Here is a 23,086-nt window from a genome sequence, read left to right on the forward strand (position 1 = left end):
TTTGGTCCATTGCGAATTTTGTGTTATTTTAGTTTTTTGTCCTTAATGAACATATTTTGTGCATTTTTGTTTTTGTGCATCAATATATTGCTCACTCATTCGTCGGGATATGTTTTGATGGCAGCAGTTGTTCAAATTCCACATGTGCAGACATTTTCGAAACAGTTAGGGTTAGTAATTCACTTGTGCACAATAAATGTGAAATCTCTTCTGTGCTTTGTAGCATTGCCATTATTGGAAGAAAGTCAAAACTGCATCAAGCAAGGAATGGACTTGTTTCAAATTCAAATGAACAAGCTGTACTTTCTGTCACAGGGTAAATAAACACTCTGTGGTTCACGTTTAACACAAATCATAATTTTTCCATCTGTTGTTCTTTAATATAAATATGTAGAGTTCAAGTGTTTTGTTGTCTACTTTTTACTCTTTGGTGGAGAAACTGAAAGTGATAACATGTGTGTAGTGGATGATGAGACCGTGCCTTTGGAACAGAAATCTAATATTATCCTATGTTATATTACTATAAGGTACACAGCTACAGACAAAACACAGCGGAGCATGGGAATTGAATGGATGTCCCAAAAGCAGCCTTAAGAATAGTTAACAATACACAGAGACCTGTGAAAACAAATCTACACAATTAAAAGTGTCTAGCTCGACGCATCAGATCAGAGGTGTGCGTCAAACTTACTGTAGGTTCTCACTGAAACCTCTGCATAATATTTCATAAAAAAACTACTTATTTTGTGTTCCACTGTATGGCTACGACACACTGTACCACTACGGAGGGCGGCAACACAATCACTAACAGACTTTTAACCATAAAATGACCAAACTCATATTCATCATGGCTCTCTGCGCCAGTATGAGTGAAAACCTTTTCAACCAGCAGGACTACACATTCTTTCTTTCAGTTCCCATGCCCTGTGCAGATGGGGATGTGCATTTAACTGTAGTGTGGCTGTGTCTGCTGAGGATCCTTATATGCTAAGGCAAAAACAAGCAGATCACAGAACTTTATTTTAGGCATATAAACCCTGAGAAGTTACATACAGAGCAGATACAGATGCTCCTCTGTTAAGCTCAGTGTTTGAGTGAATTCTTTTCTGCTGCTGCAGGTGTTTCCTTGGTGAAATTTTGGGATGCGTGCATTCAGAAAAATTTGTCGGCTACATAGAGTTTTGTGGCGTTAGTAGAGCATTGTTGGGGATTCTCTGCGCTGCAGGAAACTTTATGGCTGAAAGGTAAACTGTAGGGACTGAGAGTGTGAGAGGGCTTTGGTCAGAAGTCAAGAGTCAGACTCTGGTGTGGCAGGCGTGGTGGGTGTAGTGGGGCTGATGGCAGCGTTCTGGTAGCTCGTACCGTAGCAGATGTTTGGAGACAGGGAATTGGGGTCCAGTTGAGGTTTGTTCCCTCCAGGAGTGAGGAAGGGTCTGCAGACGGGCGCTGGGGCCTCGCCTGGCTTGGCCCCGAGGATGAATCTGGACTCGTCCTGCTCCTCGAGGTTGGACATGTCCTTCATCATTGTTTTGCGGTAGGAGACCGACAGCTTATTGGAGCCGTCTGACATCAGGCCAAAGCGGCGGGCGAGGAACACAACAGGTAGAGGAAGCATAGCAACTACGATGAGCGAGAAGCACATGGCCAGTGCCCACGGAGGGTAGCTCTCAAAACGCTCCTGAGCCTGCAGACACACAGAGAGGGTTAAGTGATTATGCAGTGTAAAAAAAAAAAGGAATTCTAAAGAAAAAGTCAAATGGAGAGGAACATGATATATTCAAATATCAAATATTCGATTTCAAACTACATTCAGAGACACATAATTTGTCATATCAGATACATGTGTCTCCACGAGTGTCTTTTGGGACTAAAAATTCTCTAAGAGGCAAAAATGAGATTTAAAAACATAATAAAAAAAGTTTAGAGCATATATAAAGGATCCCTTAACAGTAAAAAAACCCAGACACTATTATTAATAAACCTAAAATTTGATAGTTACAAATATGTTTATTAATGTAGCCTAATTTTACAAACGTCACCATCTAAGTATAGAACTGGTTGATTCAGCTGTCTAGAAAACACTTACAAAAAAACCCTGAAGAAGAAAATCCTATTTTTTTTTTTAAATAAACAGCTTGTATTCACGCTTGCACACACGCCTTGCACACACACAGACTGACCAGCTCCTCGATCCAGGCATTGTATCCCGGTGGGCTGATGGCCATCTCTATGACAGTGGCTGTGATGAGCACAATGAGACAGAAAGGGGAGACGTACTTCCACAGGTAGAAATAGATCGGATATGGTCGGAAACCCAACATGTCTTCCAGATCCTGCATGAACCTGTCAGAGACAGAACAACAAAAAAGACAATAATGATCATATCCCTTTCTATAATTTCACACTTATTTAACACTCTTCCATTCAATGTTAATGTTTCATATCTTATATAATTAATATGTGAGCATGATGAACTGCAGATACACACTCACAAACCTCCAGCTAGTTGTACCTTTCTGTGCCGTAAATCCAAGCGACAGACACATTTTCCAGGATGACCACCACAGTGAGAGGCAGTCCGGCAGAGTAATCGTCAAACATGGTGACATAGTAATTCCCTGAGCGTTGAACAAACAGCAGGCCACAGAAGAAGGCCACAATGCAGCAACACACTGAAACAAACCCAGAGAAGAAGAGAAAGTAGTGCTCATTTAGAGGAAAAGATGAGAAACGGTTCAAAATGTTGGTCTAATTGATGAGAAAAATGCATCGCCAGCAAGCTTTGTTGTTTCGCATCCATTCCACTCCTGGGGAATAATACAAAGCCTAATGCAGCCTATTTCCAAATGCTCTTTAAGGTAGTGCTGAATAATGGCTTTCAACTGCTTAGAACTAATAAATTGTCCTGATCGAGGCAGCAAGTGTGGGAGTTTCACCTGTAAAAAGCTCCTTCTTGACCTTGTAGGCATCAAGGACAGGTGTGGTGATGCCGGTCATGGTGCCGATCATGCTGCCCAGACCGAGGTTGATGAGCATGAAGAAGAACATGACAGACCAGAACGGAGACGCAGGAAAATGGGTCATTGCTTCTGTGAAGGCGATAAAGGCCAGGCCAGTGCCCTGGACAGACTGTAGAGGAGAGATGGTCAGAGGAGTTCAAAGGTATCAAAACACAACAGGCTGTGGCTGGAACACCGACATGCCAAAAACGTACCTTGTTTAGCTCGTCTTCCAAGAGACAAGGCTCCAGACCCAGCTCGTTGAAGCTGCCCTCTTTCACCGTCTTGATGACCCCGTACATCTCGGCGTAGTCTGACGTGGAGAGATGGGAGAAGTTCATGTGTGGAGGGATCAGATCGTGACTCAAAACGTTAGAGTTGAGGTATCCCAAGATCTTCTCTGCATTCCTACAGAGATAAAAAGGCCAGAATCAGAATCAACTTCACGGGTGAAGTGTGTTGATGAGATGTAACCCTGGTCCACATTTGCTTTCAGAATAGAGCAGATAAAGACGTACAACTAAACAAGGATATCAAGCTAAACAATAAAAGACATGTAAAGAAAAATAATGATTTTGTGTAATCAAAGAATTGGTTGATATGGTCAAGCTTTTCTTGTGTTCTTCCTTTCAGAGATGTTGACAATTATCGACCTATTGCATTAGCCAGTATCTTGTCTAAAGTACTGGAGAGAATACTGTTAAACAAGCTAGAAATGTATATCCTTACTACTGACAATCAGTTTGGGTTCAAAAGAAAGCATGGCACTGACCTGTGTATATATGCTCTTAAAGAGATTGTGTTCAGGTACACTAGCCTGAATTCATCTGTATTCTTATGTTTTATCGATGCATCAAAGGCATTTGATAGAATTAATCATGAAAAATTGTTTGATAGGGGTGCCCCTACATTTTTTGTGAGAATTCTAGTGTTTTGGTATGCCCATCAAACGTTTCAGGTTAAATGGGACAATGTTTTATCTGCTCCTTTCTGTGTAAGTAACGGAGTGCGGCAAGGAGGAATTTTGTCTCCTATGTTATTTAATGTGTATATGGATGATCTTTCTAAGAAGCTTAAAGAATGTAAGACTGGTTGTACGTATGTTGGGAGAGAGTCTTATCAACCACCTCATATACGCTGATGATTTGGTCATCATGTCTCCATATAGTGCCGGGCTACAGCAACTGCTTAACGTGTGCTCTAGCTACGGAGTCCGATATGACATTAAGTTCAATCCTAAAGGTGCGAACACACTACACGCGTTACACGCGTACAGACGCGTATAAAATCGGCTATTTTTCCATAGGGAACCATTGGTTTACGCGCGTACATGGCGCGTAGATGCGTCACTCGCGCTAAAGCAACATTTTAGCCGCGTGAAGAGCGCTATTATGATTGCTAAAACTAAGGAGGATTAGAAGCTAACGTTTCCTTCATTCTTACTGTCAGACTGTACTCTAGAGGTGGTTAGGAAGATACGGTATTTAGGACACATCATCACTGATGATCTATGTGATGATGATGATGATGTCCAGCGCCAGTGCTGTAAGCTTTATGCACAGGCCAATATGTTGGCACGCAAATGTCATATGTGCACGGATGATGTTAAAGTTAGTCTCTTCAGAGCCTACTGTACTCCATTTTACACAGCTCACCTCTGGTGTAAATATAGAACAGCTAAACTGAAGAAGCTGCAGGTAGCGTATAATGATGCGTTTAGGATCCTCCTTGAGCTTCCTAGATGGACTAGTGCTAGCTCTTTGTTTGTGACTAGTAATGTCCCCACCTTTCATGCTGTGTTGAGGATTTTAATGTACAAATGTATGTGTTGACTTCTAGAGTCAAAAAACAAAGTAATAATTGCACTCACTGACACTAAACAGAGTGATACAAGGTACTCCTCTGGGTTGTGGAAACATTGGAATCGATGCTTGTATGTATTTTAATCTGTGTTGACCTTGTATTTGTGTTGTCATGTATTTGTATTGTCTTTTATATGGAACTTTGAGTCCGGAATAAAGTATTCATCATCATCATCAATAAATGGCTTTCTGCAGGTGTGAACTTACTCCACGACACACTTTTCATTCATGATGTTGGCCTTGAAGCCCAGCACAGCGAACACGACCAGCGTGGCCAGAATAGAGGTGAGGAAGTTGATGACCGAGACTAGTACTGCGTCAAAATGACAGTTGTTGTCGATCTTGTTGTAACTGGAGAAGGCTATGACTCCTCCGAACCCCAGACCCAGGGCGAAGAAGACCTGGGTGGCTGCCTCCCTCCACACCTGGGGCTCCAGCATTTTCTCCAGCTGTCGGAGACGGAGATAGAAAGTCACATTGAACTGTATTACTGAACATTTGATTATTAATAATACCAATGGAATTAGTTCTGTCAATCTCACCTTGGGGGTGAACATGTGAGCGATTCCGTCCACCGATCCCTTCAGCATTAAACCCCTGACCAGAAAGCAGAAGAGCACCACGTAGGGGAAAAGGGAGCTGAAGTACATCACCTGTGAAAGTCAAAAAAGGAGAGACCCATACTTTCAGGAAAAAGGGAAAATGGTGATCTCCACATTTTTCGTCACATCCATCCTCTATGGTAGGCCTACCTTCCCGGAAGAGGCGATTCCTCTGATGACAGCCAGGCAGACGATGATCCACGCCACCAGCAGAGACAGGGTCATTTTGATGTTGAGGCCGCCGCTCTCTGCGATGGTGCTGGTGGTGTTCAGAGTCTGACGGTACCAAAAATAGGTTGTTGCCGAGCTCTTCTCGCACTCAGGCTCCACAACTGCATGTTTTTAACAGACAGAAAGGAGACAGAGCTTTAGGTAATGGAAGGAAAATAAACAGGTGTGAAGATGCAGCAAGGATATTTGGATTAGGTCTGTGCAAAACAAAAATCGATTCGCCAGTATATCATAATATTTATATAAATTTTTTTTTTTAAATGGGTCGTGAACCTTTACCACTGCTCCTTTAGATATCCCAGTATGGCTAGTTGCCTCAAATTGCCGGGGTTTAAACTTGAATTTAAGTTTTGAATTAAATTGTTTTGACTGAATCTGTCCTCTAAATCAATATAATGTGATATGATGTTTTGAGACCACCCAGAGCAACAGTTTTTAAATTTTTAGTGAACTATAGATGGAATACCATATTATATCGCAATATGCATCGTATCTCAATGTATCGCGACATATGTATTGTCATGCTTATCGCATCGTGAAGTCCTTGCCAATAACAAGCCCTTATTTGAATGTTGTGGAACGGGCAGAAGGAGAAATTATAATGAGAATGAGGAGGTTCGCTCAGGGTCAGTGTCTCAATTTTCAACTATTCTACTCCTCTCTTTGGTAAATCCAGCTAAAGGATACATGTACTAACCTCTTCTAATATCCAATTCACAAAACCAGTGCACAAACAGTATATTCTCTTGTTACCTCTTGGACAAGATATGTGTGGCATATGAGTTTACAGTAAGCAGTGTTGAGTTTCTCCACAAAATCCTAAAGGATAGTTCAGATTTATCTTTGCCGACACTCAACCTACACAGACACACAAACACATACAGATGCAATGAAAGGCTCAGTGCTCGCTTCTCGTCCTCATGGTGCTGAGACTGATAACAAGAGAGCTGCTTTTAGAAAAATCACACAAGGTGCGGTGAATTGAGACGCTGAGTGAGAAGACGCTGCTGCCAAACATTTTGATTGAAAGTAAGAGAAAAGTTAATTGGAATATAATACGCAACTCTACCAGAAGAATACCAGAACTCTTTTTAAGAACGCACATTTGCTATTCTTAAAATGAGCGTGAAAGGACGCGGCAAGGAGGGTCTGCGAAGCTGTGGAGTCGAAAATGAGACTAGTGATGGCATGGAGGCCATAGCGCAACAGCTGAAGGCAATCAATGGGAAAATTGACTGCATGCAACAATCCGTGGAGAAGACGATTGAGGAGAAAATAAAGGGAATGAATATATCCCTGGAAAAACAATTAAATTGTCAAATTGACAAGACTACGAAGTTCTTTAACTGAGCTGGCCAACGAAAACAGGGATGATTTGAAAGCAGAGATTGAGAAAAAATCTAAAGAGATTCAAGATAATATGGACTGTGAGATTGGTCAGCTGAGAACGAGAATTGAAAAAATGGAATCAAGCCTGCATTTGACTAAAATAAAGCAGCCCAAATTTAACCCGGAGGTTTCCATCATGGTTTCGGGGTTACCGTTCAGGGATGGAGAAATCGCTTCGGAGAGGGTGAAGTCGCTACTGTCGGACGGAATGCTGTGTGACCCGATGCCACAGGTGGTGGCTGCGGAACGTCTTCTGCCGAGGGGCCGTGGACCGGGGTTGATTAAAGGGTAACTGCACCCCCTGTTTGAGCTACTGCACGATTTTGAAAAATGCTTTCAGACCATGGATTCTGAATTCCGTTTGAGAACCATTGTTTTAAAACATTCCGACATCAGCCGGCCGACTTTCGGGAGGGAGGGGGCGCGCGGTGTCTGTGAAGGAGGGGGCTAGCTGCTAGTAGCTGTCACTCAGGAAGATCTGAATGACATGACTTCATTGAAATATTGAGTGACACAAAGTCTAACGGCACTATCGCTACACAGTGAGCTCATATGCCACACAGATGGGTCGTCTGAGGTGGAGGACTTTCTTATTCTAAATTGTTGGCGGGTGTTTCTATCGTAGTGTTAGGAGACCGAGTAGCGCAAGTGAACGAGCGGCAGTCTGTGTGTGTCTGTGTGTGTGAGCGAGGAGAGCGAGCGAGCGAGCGGTAGCGTGTGTCAATCAAGTGAAGTAATGAACAAGTCCGGGTCCGTGTGTGTGTGTTATACAGTGTGAGATAATGCAGACACACTGCCGATAGAAGTGAAGTGTGTTAACCCCCAAAATAACATCCTTGGAGGGATGGTATAACAGTAGTAGCTCATGGATCAGCCATGGACCTATGAAGAGCGTGACCGGCTTTGCGGCGACGTGATGACGTACTACTGTACCAAAAGTACAGTAGTACGTCATTTTTCGAACCCGATGGAAAAAAGTTTTTTTCAAATCTTAGTAAAGTTCTAAAATGATTTACAATACAAAACATTTCTTAAATTGCCGATATTTAACATATTGCAATTTTTTTCAACGTTAACACCAGCATATATGTGTTCCTTAACAACATAGTGATTTAATTCAGCTTATATCTCAAAAAACAAGTAAAAGGGTGCAGTTACACTTTAAAGTGGAGTTCGGCACGGTCCAAGACAAAGTTTCGGTTCTACGTCGGAAGCAGAAGTTAAAGGAAAGTGAAACATACGGCACAGTGTATCTGCGCTCAGCCAAATCTCATGCAGAGCGTTTAATTGATCTTAACTTCAGAACCATTCTGGCTGAGATGCCATCAGGAAAAGACTTTTTCGTGACTGGTAATGGACGAGTGATCAAGCGGGATCAGGATAATGAAGCAAACGGGAGGAGGAGACCGAGGCAAGAGACGGAGCATAGGCCTACCTGAAAAGGTGCATCGACGCTGCAGCGGACAGGTGAAACGCTTTCCCTTGTACATTGGAACATTAACGGATGGACTGTACGGAACTGTGAGTTAAGAACTGTTATTTTGAACTCTGTGCGACCTGATATTATTTCCCTTAACGAAACCCACTTAAAGGGACAGGACTCCATTGATTTAGAGGGCTATGTGTGGTTTGGCAATAACAGGGTTAAGCCTGTTACATACTCCGCGAGAAGAAAGAACAAAGTTCTCGGTGACAGAGCTGAGCTCTTGTTTAGCTGTTCTCGCAGCTTGTTCTCGACACATCACCCGGGCCGAACTTTCTTCTCGCAGCTTGTCCGAGAACTATTGTGTGATTGGTCAGTCTGAAGTCAATGAGGAAATCGAAGTGAAATCAGCTGGCGCTACTGAGTCAATTACCATGGTAACAATGCGCCGCGGTGAGGAGTTCGGCAGTTGAGTTCTCGTGAAGTATGTAATGCCTTTAAGGCTGTTCCATACTCCGCGAGAAGAAAGAACAAAGTTCTCGGTGACAGAGCTGCGAGAAGTTCTTTCTGGTCTGGACATTTCATACTTCACGAGAACTCAACTGCCGAACTCCTCACCGCGGCGCATTGTTACCATGGTAATTGACTCAGTAGCGCCAGCTGATTTCACTTCGCTTTCCTCATTGACTTCAGACTGACCAATCACACAATAGTTCTCGGACAAGCTGCGAGAAGAAAGTTCGGCCCGGGTGATGTGTCGAGAACAAGCTGCGAGAACAGCTAAACAAGAGCTGAGAGAAGAAAATGACGTCATCTTCTTCTCGCAGCTCTGTCACCGAGAAGTTTGTTCTTTCTTCTCGCGGAGTAACAGCCTTTAAGCACGTAAAGGCCCCTAAAGGTTCTGGGGGAGTGGGATTCTGTGTACGATCTGAGTTGTTAAAAATGTATAAAATCGAGGTTTTGGACAGAGAGATGCACGGAATCCTTGGTTTACAATTTAAACATCTGCAGTCTGATTATTGTTTTGTTGTTTTTACATGTTATCTGCCCCCAGAAATGTCTCCCTGGGGAAGGGATGCATCAGGTTTTTTTGCTCATCTTTTGAGCCAGATTTATCTTTGTTCACACACAGATGCTGTACAGGTCCTTCTCATATAATTAGCATATTGTGATAAAGTTGATTATTTTCCATAATGTAATGATAATAATTGAACTTTCATATATTTTAGATTCATTGCACACCAACTGAAATATTCCAGGTCTTTTGTTGTTTTAATACTGATGATTTTGGCATACAGCTCATGAAAACCCCAAATTCCTATCTCAAAAAATTAGCATATCATGAAAAGGTACTCTAAACGAGCTCTTCACCTAATCATCTGAATCAACTAATTAACTCTAAACACCTGCAAAAGATTCCTGAGGCGTTTAAAAACTCCCAGCCTGGTTCATTACTCAAAACCGCAATCATGGGTAAGACTGCCGACCTGACTGCTGTCCAGGGGGCCATCATTGACACCCTCAAGCAAGAGGGGAAGACACAGAAATACATTTCTGAGCGAATAGGCTGTTCCCAGAGTGCTGTATCAAGGCACCTCAGTGGGAAGTCTGTGGGAAGGAAAAAGTGTGGCAGAAAACGCTGCACAACCAGAAGAGGTGACCGGACCCTGAGGAGGATTGTGGAGAAGGGCCGATTCCAGACCTTGGGGGACCTGCGGAAGCAGTGGACTGAGTCTGGAGTAGAAACATCCAGAGCCACCGTGCACAGGCGTGTGCAGGAAATGGGCTACAGGTGCCGCATTCCCCAGGTCAAGCCACTTTTGAACCAGAAACAGCGGCAGAAGCGCCTGACCTGGGCTACAGAGGAGCAGCACTGGACTGTTGCTCAGTGGTCCAAAGTACTTTTTTCGGATGAAAGCAAATTTTGCATGTCATTCGGAAGTCAAGATGCCAGAGTCTGGAGGAAGACTGGGGAGAAGGAAATGCCAAAATGCCTGAAGTCCAGTGTCAAGTACCCAGTCAGTGATGGTCTGGGGTGCCATGTCAGCTGCTGGTGTTGGTCCACTGTGTTTTATCAAAGGCAGGGTCAATGCAGCTAGCTATCAGGAGATTTTGGAGCACTTCATGCTTCCATCTGCTGAAAAGCTTTATGGAGATGAAGATTTCATTTTTCAACAAGACCTGGCACCTGCTCACAGTGCCAAAACCACTGGTAAATGGTTTACTGACCATGGTATTACTGTGCTCAATTGGCCTGCCAACTCTCCTGACCTGAACACCATAGAGAATCTGTGGGACATTGTGAAGAGGAAGTTGAGAGACACCAGACCCAACACTGTGGATGAGCTTAAGGCCGCTATCGAAGCATCCTGGGCCTCCATAACACCTCAGCAGTGCCACAGGCGGATTGCCTCCATGCCACGCCGCATTGAAGCAGTCATTTCTGCGAAAGGATTCCCGACCAAGTATTGAGTGCATAACTGAACATAATTATTTGAAGGTTGACTTTTTTGTATTAAAAACACTTTTCTTTTATTGGTCGGATGAAATATGCTAATTTTTTGAGATAGGAATTGGGGGTTTTCATGAGCTGTATGCCAAAATCATCAGTATTAAAACAAAAAAAGACCTGAAATATTTCAGTTGGTGTGCAATGAATCTAAAATATATGAAAGTTCAATTATTATCATTACATTATGGAAAATAATCAACTTTATCACAATATGCTAATTATATGAGAAGGACCTGTATATGTAAGTGGAGATTTCAATAGTAGGGTGGGTAATTTGGATGACTACCTTAAAGAGATTGACGACGTTCCATTAAGAGTTGCACTTGATGAGTACGTAAACAAACATGGTGAATCTTTAATTGAATTTCTAAGAGATTCTAAAATGTGTCTTATAAATGGGAGAATATGTCCGTTGGACGATAATTATACTTCTGTGTCAATTAAAGGCAAGGCAGTTGTAGATTATGTTCTGGCAGCACATAATTGTTTAGAAAACTGTATTTCATTTAAAGTGCTAACACCAAATCAATTAGTTGAAGCCACAGGTTGCATGGAGCTTATTGGGGAACACAGTAAATTACCTGATCATTCCTTATTAAATTTGACCTTTCATGTAGGGTGTGACATGTCCAAGTCTGATTCTATTGCCGAAGTGGAAAGTAAAATATATTATAAAAGACAGATATGTAGAACACTCCCAAATGATTTCCTTTGTTCAGAGTTGAGACGTTCAGCATTATTGGAGCTTTTGAATAGGTTGGAAGTATGTCACAGAACTCAAAAAGAGCTGGACTGCTGGTATGAGGATTTATGCAAAGTACTTTATAAGGAAATGGGAAAATACACACAGGATAAATATTCTACTCCAAAGTCAAAGAAAGCTCACAAAATAAGTAAACCTTACTGGAATAAAGAGTTACAAGACCTTTGGTATGACATGCACACTTCTGAGCGACTATTTTTAAAATGTAAGGGGAATAGAGCAGATAAACAGCACTTCTTAAATAACTTTAGGATGAGGCAACATGTATTTGATAAAAGATATCGGCTGTTTAAACGTAGATATGAAAGAGGTCAGGTTTTGCTTCTGGAACAGATTCAAACCACTAATCCCCAAGGATTCTGGAATGAGATTAATAAATTGGGACCTAGGCGGTCAAATAAAATTCCAATGGAGATATGGGGTGAAGATGGACACTTAGTAGATGATTGTGCACAGGTACTTAACAAATGGGGAAAAGATTTTTCAGGATTATTTTCAAATGACACTGGAAGTTTTGATGAACAATTCTATGCTAATGTCTGTGAAATAAAAAGTAGGCTAGAAGCAGAAATGCTTGGGGAAGAATTCCGAGATAATGAGGAGCTCAATGCAGAGATCTCTATATCGGAGGTCCAAAGAGTCATTAACAAGGCTAAACCCGGAAAAGCTACTGGTATAGAGGATCTTCCAAATGAAGTTTTGAAATCTCCCCAGTTGGTCCAAATTTTCCTAATATTATTTAAAAAATGTTTTGAAACCAGTAAATTACCTTCGTTGTGGCAAAAATCTATTATAAATCCTATTCCAAAATCCCAGAAGGATGACCCTAGAGTGCCCCTTAATTACAGAGGTATCAGTCTAATGAGCACAGTCTATAAACTATACTCCACTCTGCTTAATGATAGGTTAACAACTTTTTTGGAGAAAGAAAAATTACTGGTTGAGGAACAGAATGGGTTCCGTAAGGAAAGGGCCTGTATTGATCATATCTACACAGTGTGTACAATAGTACGAAATAGATTGCATGAGAATACGCATACATTTTTTTGTTACATTGATTTTCAGAAAGCTTTTGACTTAATAAATAGAAACCTTCTTGCTTACAGGCTTATACAGAATGGTATAAACGGCAAATTTTATCATGCAATCTGTTCCCTTTACAGTGCACCTGAGTCATGTGTGAGGGTGAATGAATTTCTTACAAACTGGTTTTTCACTTCCTCTGGTGTCAAGCAGGGAGATGCTTTATCGCCTACTCTCTTCGCTGTATATATAAATGATCTAGCCAATACAATTAAATCATTAGGATGTGGGGTACAGTTTGGAGGGGAAAACATAAGTGTACTTTTATATGCAGATGATATTATTTTGATGGCTGACTCAGAAGAAGATCTGCAAAGAATGCTCTCATGTGCAGAAGCTTGGTGCAGTAAATGGAGAATGACCATCAATGAAAAGAAAACAGAAATAATGCATTTTAGGAATCCTCGTTCAGCTACTAGTACATTTCAATTTCATTTTGGAGAAAAAAAGCTGAACTATACAAAATGTTATAAATACCTAGGATTATACCTGGATGAACATATGCATTTCACAAAGGGTACTACAGTTCTCTCTGAGTCAGCCAGCAGAGCTCTTGGTGGAGTTATAGGCAAAACTAAGATGCTGAAGGATATTGGTTTTTTTACATACACCAAACTTTTCCAGGCTTGTGTGTGTCCTGTGTTGGATTATGTGGCAGGGGTCTGGGGTTATAAAAACTTTCCCGGGAGTGAAAAAATCCAAAACAGGGCCATCCGATATTTTATGGGTGTTCATAAATTTGCACCAATACCAGCTATAACCGGAGACATGGGGTGGGACTCCTGTAGGGAGCGTTGGAGTGTGTGTATTATGAGGTTGTGGAATAGGCTGTTGAGGATGGATGACAATAGAGTAGCCAAAAAGGTGTTTGAATGTGACATGCATAAAATTGGAGGATGGGCAAGTGAGGTGTATGAATTATATGTGGGTCTGGGTTGTGGGGATGTCTTTACAGACAAAGTGGAAATGAATCTCAAAATAGGAAAAGAATTGCTATCACTTGAAAAGAGAGAGACCTGGATCTCTGAAGTAAGAGGTATGCCTAAACTGCTTACTTTGTGTCAAATTAAACATCTGTTTGGTACGGAGAACTATATTTTGTATAATTTGTCTAAAAGAAGGAGGTCCCTGTGTGCACAAATTAGGTCAGGAATTCTCCCTTTACACATTGAGTCAGGCCGGTGGGTGGGCACTAGCGAGGAGAATAGGCTGTGTACTTTTTGTGAGCTTGAGGAAATTGAAAATGAAATTCATTTCATTTTTTATTGTCCGTTTTACCACGATTTGAGATTAAGTTTATTCAAGAAAGTCGATGTAAAAGAAGTTCACTATATGTGTGATACTGATATGTTAGCTTGGCTGTTCCAATACAGAACTTTTTTAATTGCTGACTTTATTGAAAAGGCGTGGGCAAGGAGGACTATGTCTCTTTATGTTTAGTGTTTTTTTTTTGTTTGTTTTTTGTTTCATGTTTGTACTACACACTTTGTGTAGTTATAGCGGTGTCTTGTAATCCTGTGTGGGATGGGCCACTTGTGTGGCATGACACGAAAATAAAAATATCATTCATTCATTCATTCATTCATTCGAAAGCTCTTTATAGAGGTGCGTCAATCTACATCAAATGATTCAAAGGTGGCTTCTGTTGAATCCATTGATAATTCATTACAGTCTGGTTTCATGATGTTGTCATGATGCTTGTCATGCGGGATGCCAATGTCTGAGAAGCACACATACAGCGTTCCTGGGCTGGCAAATAAATATGTTTAACACTCTGCTGCTGTCCTTCAGTCTGAGCGGCTGGATCTCGGCTTCCCGCCTCTCGGCTCCCCGCCTCTCTGCCAGCAGCCTTGCTGAGTCATACACATGCTGAGTGTTTCTTGGCCCCCGGGTTTATGTTATTATCGCCTCTAATGAAATTTCAGAGGGTTTTAATCTGGATGAAATCATGACAGGAGGTTGTAAGGAAGTTAACACGGTTTTGGCCTGGTCAACTTGCTGCAGGTGTATGGATGGTCTGTGGCTGCAGGCACATTTAATCCTTAACCTTGCAGTAGGGCGTGAACATTGAGGATTTAATGCGGGAACCATTTACATGCTATCACAAAGATTTATCACAAATGAAATGAATATGATCCAAACATGACATAATCCTGAAAATGTATGCACTCTTGATATTAGACATAAGCATTAATCTATGTAATGGCATTTGACTTATTACGTGAATTTGAAATAACGTGTGTGGGTCATATGAAGAATGAAGAAGAATAAACCAAGTAGTTCTCTTAGATCAAGTCTGCACTTAGCTTTCATGCTGTACACAGATGCAACCAACTTGCTGATGTTTTACTGTGCAAACACTTGAGCCACTTTCAAATATAAGTGACAGGAAATGCTCTACTGTTTTCCATTGCCTTTGATTGATTAATATGCCCTATTGCACTAAATATTTATTTTCTTATATGCTTTTAAGCAATGCTTGCAGCGTCACTTTAACGGTTTGACATGTTGTCTGGTCTTCTACAAATTTGGTGAAGACTGAAATATCTAAAAAAGCACTTGATTGACTCATTTAATTTTGCACAGATATTCATATTTGCTAAAGGATAACTCCTACTGACTTTGGTCGTCCCCTGACTTTTCCTCTAGAGCCACCATTGGTAATGACAGTCCCGTTAGCCTCAGCTGCACTTTGCATCAGCATGTTAGAGTCATGATTGCGAGCATGTTAGCATGCTGACATTAGCATTTAGATCAAAACACTGCTTTTGTATGGCCGCACAAGGCTGCTAGCATGGCCATCTTGTTGTGTCTACTTATGTGCAATTATATTACATTTCTTTCATTGATCAATTTAGTTTTCTTCTTCATTGTGTGTTTGTTTGTTTGAACTTTCCTTTTCAGGTAAGTATTTTTTATTTTTTTATTTATGTGATTCAGTAAGTATTTAATGTAACTCACTGGCAAGTGTCCCATTCCTTTTCATTGGACATTCGCTCCATGGAAGCGGATACTGAAAGGACTGGAAGAAATAGAAGATGCTCCAGCCGATGATCACATTATAGTAGAGACCCACAAAACCACACACCTAGATAGATAGATAGATAGATAGATAGATAGATAGATAGATAGATAGATAGATAGATAGATAGATAAATAGATAGATAAAGACAGAGACAGACAGACAGATATACAGATTAAAATATGGTATGCAAATGAGACAGCATGCTATATGCATGTCCCATGTTGCTGTCAGCCTTGTGAGCAGTCTTGCCAGGCAAGACATTCACAAGCTAAATAAGGCTGGGGAAAGCATGAATAATTAAAGCACTCTCTTTTCAACACTGATCTCCTGCAAGTTATTTATAGCTGCTTCTGCACCAGCTGTGCAACTCTAAAGAAAGGCTACCTTTCAATCTCACAACACGTCAGAACGCAAGAGAGGCTAACGCTGGGTCAAGGCTGCTGTGCTGTCTCCAGATGTTCCTGTAACTTCATCCTGCTCTTGGCCATATCAATGTCATAGTTGTTGCTTGCTATAAACTTGCATAAGACATGCAAAACCATACATTTAAATTGAATATATATATATATATATAGATAGATAGATAGATAGATAATTAGAGAAATAGACAGATATTCAAGTGTTTGTTCATGCAGAAAAAGGCACCTTCATAAATAAAACCGACCGAACAGAAGCTTTTGTTTTAAATCCTAAAACCTGTGCACATTCAGCAGATGTGTCTCTGTTTAACTGCATGGTCTGAGCTGTTTCCCCATTACAACCTCCCTGATTGTAATGGGTGGACCCACAGTTTTTCTCTCCACCACGCTACTGTCCAGCTGCTTTCCCAAAGCTATCGGCTATCAAGATGATAGATGACTCTGATTTAGGGAAAGAATAGAAAAAAATTAACGCCTTTTTAACTCTCTTACCATTAGACTGGACATTCCTATCCCGCCCAGACTGGGACAGACATAGTTCCAGACCCCAATGCTCCCTCGACGGATCTTCTGACCCACAGCCAACTCCAAGAAGAAGAGCGGGATGCCGATGATGACAAGGAGGATGAAGTAGGGAACCAGATAGGCACCTGCAGAAACAGGGAGGCTCATTAATCTTATACTGCATGAATCATTTCAAGGCAAATGTGTTAAACAAACACGGGGACGCGAATCCCACACAGAGAACGATGGAAGTAATATGTCTGTCCATAATTTCAGTGTGTTTAGCTGTTGTTGTATTTATCTGACACAAAATAAATTTCCGAACAAATAATAAACCAACGAAATATAGTCTTTATAAGAAGTTGAGCCGTTGCTGTAAAATCTAAATCGTCATATGGTGCAACAATGTAGGAGTGGATTCTTAAATTATGTACAGTATCCTTCATTAACTGCTCACCAATTTTCACAAAGTGCCATATTAAGGAGATATAAGTGAGATATATTTATTCAACTACCAATTCATTTTACATTTTGATGGAGTTCTAAATGTGACTCTTAATCCAGAGAGGCATAATCAGGATATCACTTCATGTGTGAAGGGTAGTGAGTCATAATCCACTGCTTGTATCCTAGTGAAAAACACGTACAACCAGGGCTGCTTTTACCTGCCACTAGGCCCTGGGGCTGAGAGGTTTTGTAGGCCCCCCGGGCGGCGGTCTTACAATACAGATGCGTTAAAGCCATGTTAGTCTACACCACAATATCTCTATTGATGAAATACAAAATCACTTAAGGTAACATGTACTTAAACCCCCTCCTGGTCTAGTGACTTTTAATAACCAAACACACATGGTTGGTTACTGTGTTTTTCCAAGTTATTGAAGAGACAGCGGTGGGGACCCAGGACCTTCTAGGGGGGTCCGGGGGCATGCCCCCCCGGAAGAAAAATGTGAACCTTTTAAAGTAAAATGCATCAATCTGGTGCACTTTGAGAAGAAAACTAAGGCTAAATCAACTGTGTCCTATGTGAGCTATTTTCTGAAATCAATTGGAGACACAGAAATACCAAAAAGCAGAAACAAAAATATACAGGTTTAAAAAATCCAGTCAGTCAGCATTCCAATTTTTTTTTTATAATCCCCTATCCCAAAGCTACTTCTCTCTTTGAATTCTTAATTTTGTTTTTAATGGCTCATCTCAATATAGGCCCTTGATCTGCGTTGCCCCGAACAATGTTATTTAAACAAAAATAACAAAAATGTACTGGTGAATGATAGGCCCCTTGATCTTCGTAGGCCAAAAATAATGTGATTTTCTTTCCTTTTTCTTTACTGGTTCATGATGGGCCCCTGATCTCTCTACGCCCCCCTAAGATCAGGGGCCTATCATGAGCCAGTCAATAATTTATTTAAATGACAATGTGCGGGGCCTTCTTAGATCAGGGGCCTATATTGAGACAGTAAAAAAAAAAAAAAAAAAAAAAAAAAATTTTTGTAGGCCCTGGGGCTTCAGCCCAGGTAAGCCCGTGCATTAAGGCGGCCCTGCGTACAACTATTAATACATCAAAAGTAGAAATCACATACAGCGGCACACCCATTTGGGCGTGGTAATGAGGCAAAGCGAAATAAATGAGGTAAAGGGCTAAATAGAGAAAAGCTGAAATAGAGACAATAGTGAAGTTAAATGTAGTCGGAGGACGTTTAGGGCTTCTTGCCAAGTTCCTCACACACACACGCTTCATGCACACACCCACTCCATCACAGCTCATTTAAACTGGAGCCTGATAGGGATGATTTATGGCGGAGTAATGATGCACAAAGATGAGACCACGTAGGGAGAAATGATAAAGGATGTGGAAAGGCACGGGAAGTAAGAGAAATAACTGAAGAAAGAGAGAGAGAGATGCCCACACAGTCATAACTCCCAAACAACACAGACATTTAATCTGTCTGTAATTGGCTGCCAGGCCGACAATTACCGAGTGAAAAATGGCCGCTCAACGGGTCACATAACCTGTCTGGCCTGGGAGTCTACAGTCAGTAAATCCCCCATTATAGGTTGGTAAATCGGACACGGGCTGTAAATCAGCAATAACATTATGCGGTACATTCCGAGCAACGTAGGCAGCAGCATATCTGTCAATCCATGTTGACAAGGTGTTATTCCTTAAAGTGAACACAGGTTTACACTGTGTACGTCTCCCATTACGTGCACCGCAGACAAAAATAAACCCTTATCACCATACAATTGCAGTTTAACTTTTTTTTATCAGGCTCTTTTCTGTTTACCAGAGGATCAGTTGAGCCTGGCCTGTCCTGCCGGCAGTGATCAATAGTGCAGCTATATTTAGACCTGGCTGTTTTGTGCACAGGACAGCGGCTCTCTTGACACATCTGTGCCGCACAGAAGTGGCACATTGGTTTTTTGATGGTTTGGTTTAAGATACTAAAAAGTGAACAGCTATTAGACAGGTGTCTGAGCTAGATGATAATTCAAAAATATCTATCTAGAGGAAACATCAGGAGTTAATTTTGTCTTTATTTCAAGGAGAGTAGAACACAATTTTGTATTTCTTTATGGTGGTGAATCTAATCCTTTACACATTCCACTTGTGGAATACATTTACATTTGCTATATTTAGAACATTGTGAGTATGCTATCTCTTAAATGTCATCATTAGGAAAATAAAACATCCTTGTGAAAATTGGAGCGCTCTATGTGTTGCTGTCCAATGGGTTGGAGACACTATCAAAGGGCATTACTGTCCTTTACAAAGGTTCATGGTATGTTCTACCATTGAGGGCTTTTAGTTTAGCTGAAGTCAGTGATTTGAAACATCTGAACGACAAGAGTAAATCAACTTTGTAGTTAATGTCTACTTAAGTGCAGTGACCCCGGTTAATGTTGTTTTGTGCCTTGTGCAATGCTGTACCCGTGACTCACCTCCTCCATTCTTCTGGCACAGGTAAGGGAAGCGCCACACATTCCCCAGGCCCACAGAGAAGCCCACCTGGGCCAGGATGTACTGCAGTTTGCTGTTCCAGGCGGGTCGTCCATCGTTTTCAGGCACCTCAATCTGCGGGACTTTCTTCCCAGCGGCCCCGCCGACATTCAGGGAGCTGTTCTTGTAGTCAGCAGGCTCCTCGTGTGCGAGCAGGTCGGCCACTGACTCTGTGACGGGCTCATGGCTCTGCTCGCGCTGCGTCACCTTGCTGTTCTTACGCATCAGGGTCGGGAAAGGGGGATGGAGAGAGAAACAGAGAGTGGGGCAGAGGACTGGTGCAGAGGACTGAGAAAGTGATACTGGTGGATAGTTGAGAAGAGGTGATTGGATGAGGCTCTCTGTGAGTTGCTGCAGTGGGATTTCAGGTCTGGGCCTGAGTCCTGCATCAGAAAAACAGAAAGGTCAAATACGAATAAATGTGTCTCAGGGCCTTCATCAACATTTAAATATCATAATGTTCTATTATTGGAGAAATATCCAATAAATAGTTTGATTTGTGCCCTTGACAACAGGCTCATTTAGTGTACAGTCATTTAAGCCTCTTTTTCCCGGTTGTGATCCTTAAATAACACTTCACACAGTTGCTGACACTATTATTCCTCCATTAAATGCTCGGTTACGCTCGGTTAGGCCCGTAATAGGACACTGGATTGTAACACATAGTTATGCCTCTCCAGAGCCATGATCGATGTCAACATATAGACAGGAGACCATTCGTCACACCTGTCCGTTACCTACACTCGATTCTTACAACACATACTCACAAGGGACTGGAACAGACATTTCACAATGAAAAGTAAAAATCACAGCTCTTAGTCTCTCATTGAATTTTTTTGTTTCCGAAAAAATTTACTATCCTGTAAATTGTTCTATTTAATTTCCTTTTTCTGCAAAGCTTAAAAGTATTGAAGCTATATCTTTTTTTCCTTCTGTAAATCCCATAATCCTCTGAAGCCTCTGCTGCAGCATCCATCCATCCTCGCCCCTCTTTCAGGGAGTGGTTGGTTTAACCCAAACATAATGGAGGAAGTCAACATGAAGCTTTGGATGACGTGCCGTCATGTGCTCTCCCTATTCACATCGCCAGCCCTCTGTGTGGGTTCATTACTTTATGAGTGAGTAGTTTTTTTTTACAATATTAATATCTACCAGCAGCTAAACTACAAAACAATTGATGGTTATTTGTTGAAAAATGACTAAATCTCACAATGTTCAAGTCTCCTTGTTTTAAAAGCTACTCCACAAAGTGCATAAACTCCGAACCAACACTCTCAGAGCTCCTTTCTGTGATGAGCACTCTGACTTGTGTTCAGAATGTGCATTTACTTTCCTTGTTTGTATATTTTTTTAATCCCACCACAGATTTCCCTCCTCCCCTGCATGTCAAGATGACCCCATGATGTAATAATAATCCACAACCATTCACAAGTCTTCATAATCCTGAGTGCATTAACTGTAAAGCCCTTAGTGCCGCTTTTCTTGTCATTCGATCCTGTCCTATACAGTGTATACATGACACGTAATATTAAACAGAGGCCACAACCCTGAGAAATGAATACATGTATCAACTCACCCAACCAAAAATCCCTTTAAATCACACAAGTCTGACAGCGTGAAGCACTTTTATACCACATAAGTTGTTTTCCATGACAGGAAAAAGGCTTCGTTTGTGCTTGCAACCTTATATTTCTCCTGGGTCGATTGAAGAAAATCTATATATCCAAATCAGAGTTAAAAACTAAATACTTGTACTACCCATGCCCACATAACCTGTGCAATCATCTGATTCTTCTATTCTGATATTTGTATATTTCTTTGTAAACTTTCATTCATTCAGTATTTACAGGGCATTATTTCACTACCACATACTGTGAAATTGCATCTGTTAAAACCGCCTAAATTAGTTGACCTGCTTATTCTAAACAAATCTTGCATCTGCAGCACAGGGTGCAGCACAGAGATGTAGTTTATTTTAAGTAATAAGTAATGACTACTGTACTGAACATACATAGGCATTTTATGACTCCATGTTCTTGGAAAGGATACTCTCAGTGTGGACATACCAGGACTGGAGCTGAACCTTACAATAACTAAAATGTCTTAACATTTCTTTAAAAGTCCTCAAGCTTCAGTAGATTCAAATGACCTGTTTTGTGCAAACCCTAAAGATTTACATTCAATGTGGCAAAGAAAAACAAATCCACATGAGAGGCTGGGATAAGGAAATGTTTAGCAATTTTTGCTTGAAAAAGTAATAATTCATGGTCCAAGAAGTTGCAGATAAAAAAATATTCTTTGATGATCGTGGGAATCAGCCCATCGAATGCTTGACTCATTGTTTGAGTTCTAACCAGGACACACTATTCAAAACTGTGTGTCCATCGCAGTTTATTTAAAGAGCGTCTATAATTAATGCTGCAGGTCTCTCTTACACATCTAGCACATAACTTTTGCCTATGTACACATATTTTATACAGACATTCCTGTTCACAAATCACCTCTCGTTACTTCCAAGCAACCAACAAGGTCACAAGCTTAGCCCTAACTGTGATCACATGCTCTTCCACATCACCACTGTTTTCATTGTCAGACATCCCAAACTCATAAACATAGCAGTACATTTGATATCAGTTATATAATTTGCACATTAATTTGAATATACAGTAGCAGTGAAGTTTTACCAGCCACTGCCAGTGAGACAATAACATGGATGTAGAACAGCAGACCATGCAGGTTTATGCCTCATTCATCGGTCCTGTTCAAACGCACAATTGTTTATTACTGATCCTGTAATTTCACAAGTCTCAACCCACAGAAGAGATGATCAAAGCCTGAAGCCACTGATCTGTTTTCCCCACTTTACTTTCTTTACTTTAAGTTTAAAATTGAAGCAATCAAAAAAATATATATTTTAGCTGAAAAACACAGAGGAAGAGAACATCCTCAGCTCACGTGACGCCCTTATTAACCACATCACAGATCACTCATTGTGACCACCACGCGACACATCTGGTGCTGATGCTGATTTAGTCAGTGTTTTGTCATCTCTGGTTCCACCTCTCATTGTGGGAATGATGCGAGGTTTTTTTTAAACACAATCAAGGTCAAACAAACGCAATTATTTTTCCGACCTTTGAGTCAAACACATTTCGCTCGTGATGCCAATTCAAACGCTACACTGTGAGACGACTTTAGGTGACTCAAAACGAGAGTTTAAGTCATAACACCAAGCAACTTAGACACTTCCACCAAAGCTGTGTGAACTTTCTG

The 23,086-nt window shown here is 41.1% G+C and overlaps 1 protein-coding gene across 1 annotated transcript; it reads right to left on the reverse strand.

The window, feature by feature from the left end:
* Positions 1–1,288: 1,288 nt before the first annotated feature.
* Positions 1,289–20,038, reverse strand: LOC307249886 (sodium-dependent neutral amino acid transporter SLC6A17-like; the record flags this gene model as incomplete). The annotated part of the gene is made up of 11 exons (XM_080026775.1): positions 1,289–1,684; positions 2,181–2,343; positions 2,513–2,672; positions 2,937–3,129; positions 3,215–3,407; positions 5,069–5,310; positions 5,404–5,514; positions 5,614–5,795; positions 15,826–15,952; positions 16,801–16,958; positions 19,756–20,038. The coding sequence occupies 11 exons, from the start codon at positions 20,036–20,038 to the stop codon at positions 1,289–1,291; spliced, it is 2,208 nt and encodes a 735-aa protein (XP_079882901.1).
* Positions 20,039–23,086: the final 3,048 nt, after the last annotated feature.

Source organism: Ammodytes marinus (assembly GCF_949987685.1).
Source record: "Ammodytes marinus genome assembly, chromosome: 4".
In the NCBI taxonomy this organism is placed as follows: domain Eukaryota; kingdom Metazoa; phylum Chordata; class Actinopteri; order Uranoscopiformes; family Ammodytidae; genus Ammodytes; species Ammodytes marinus.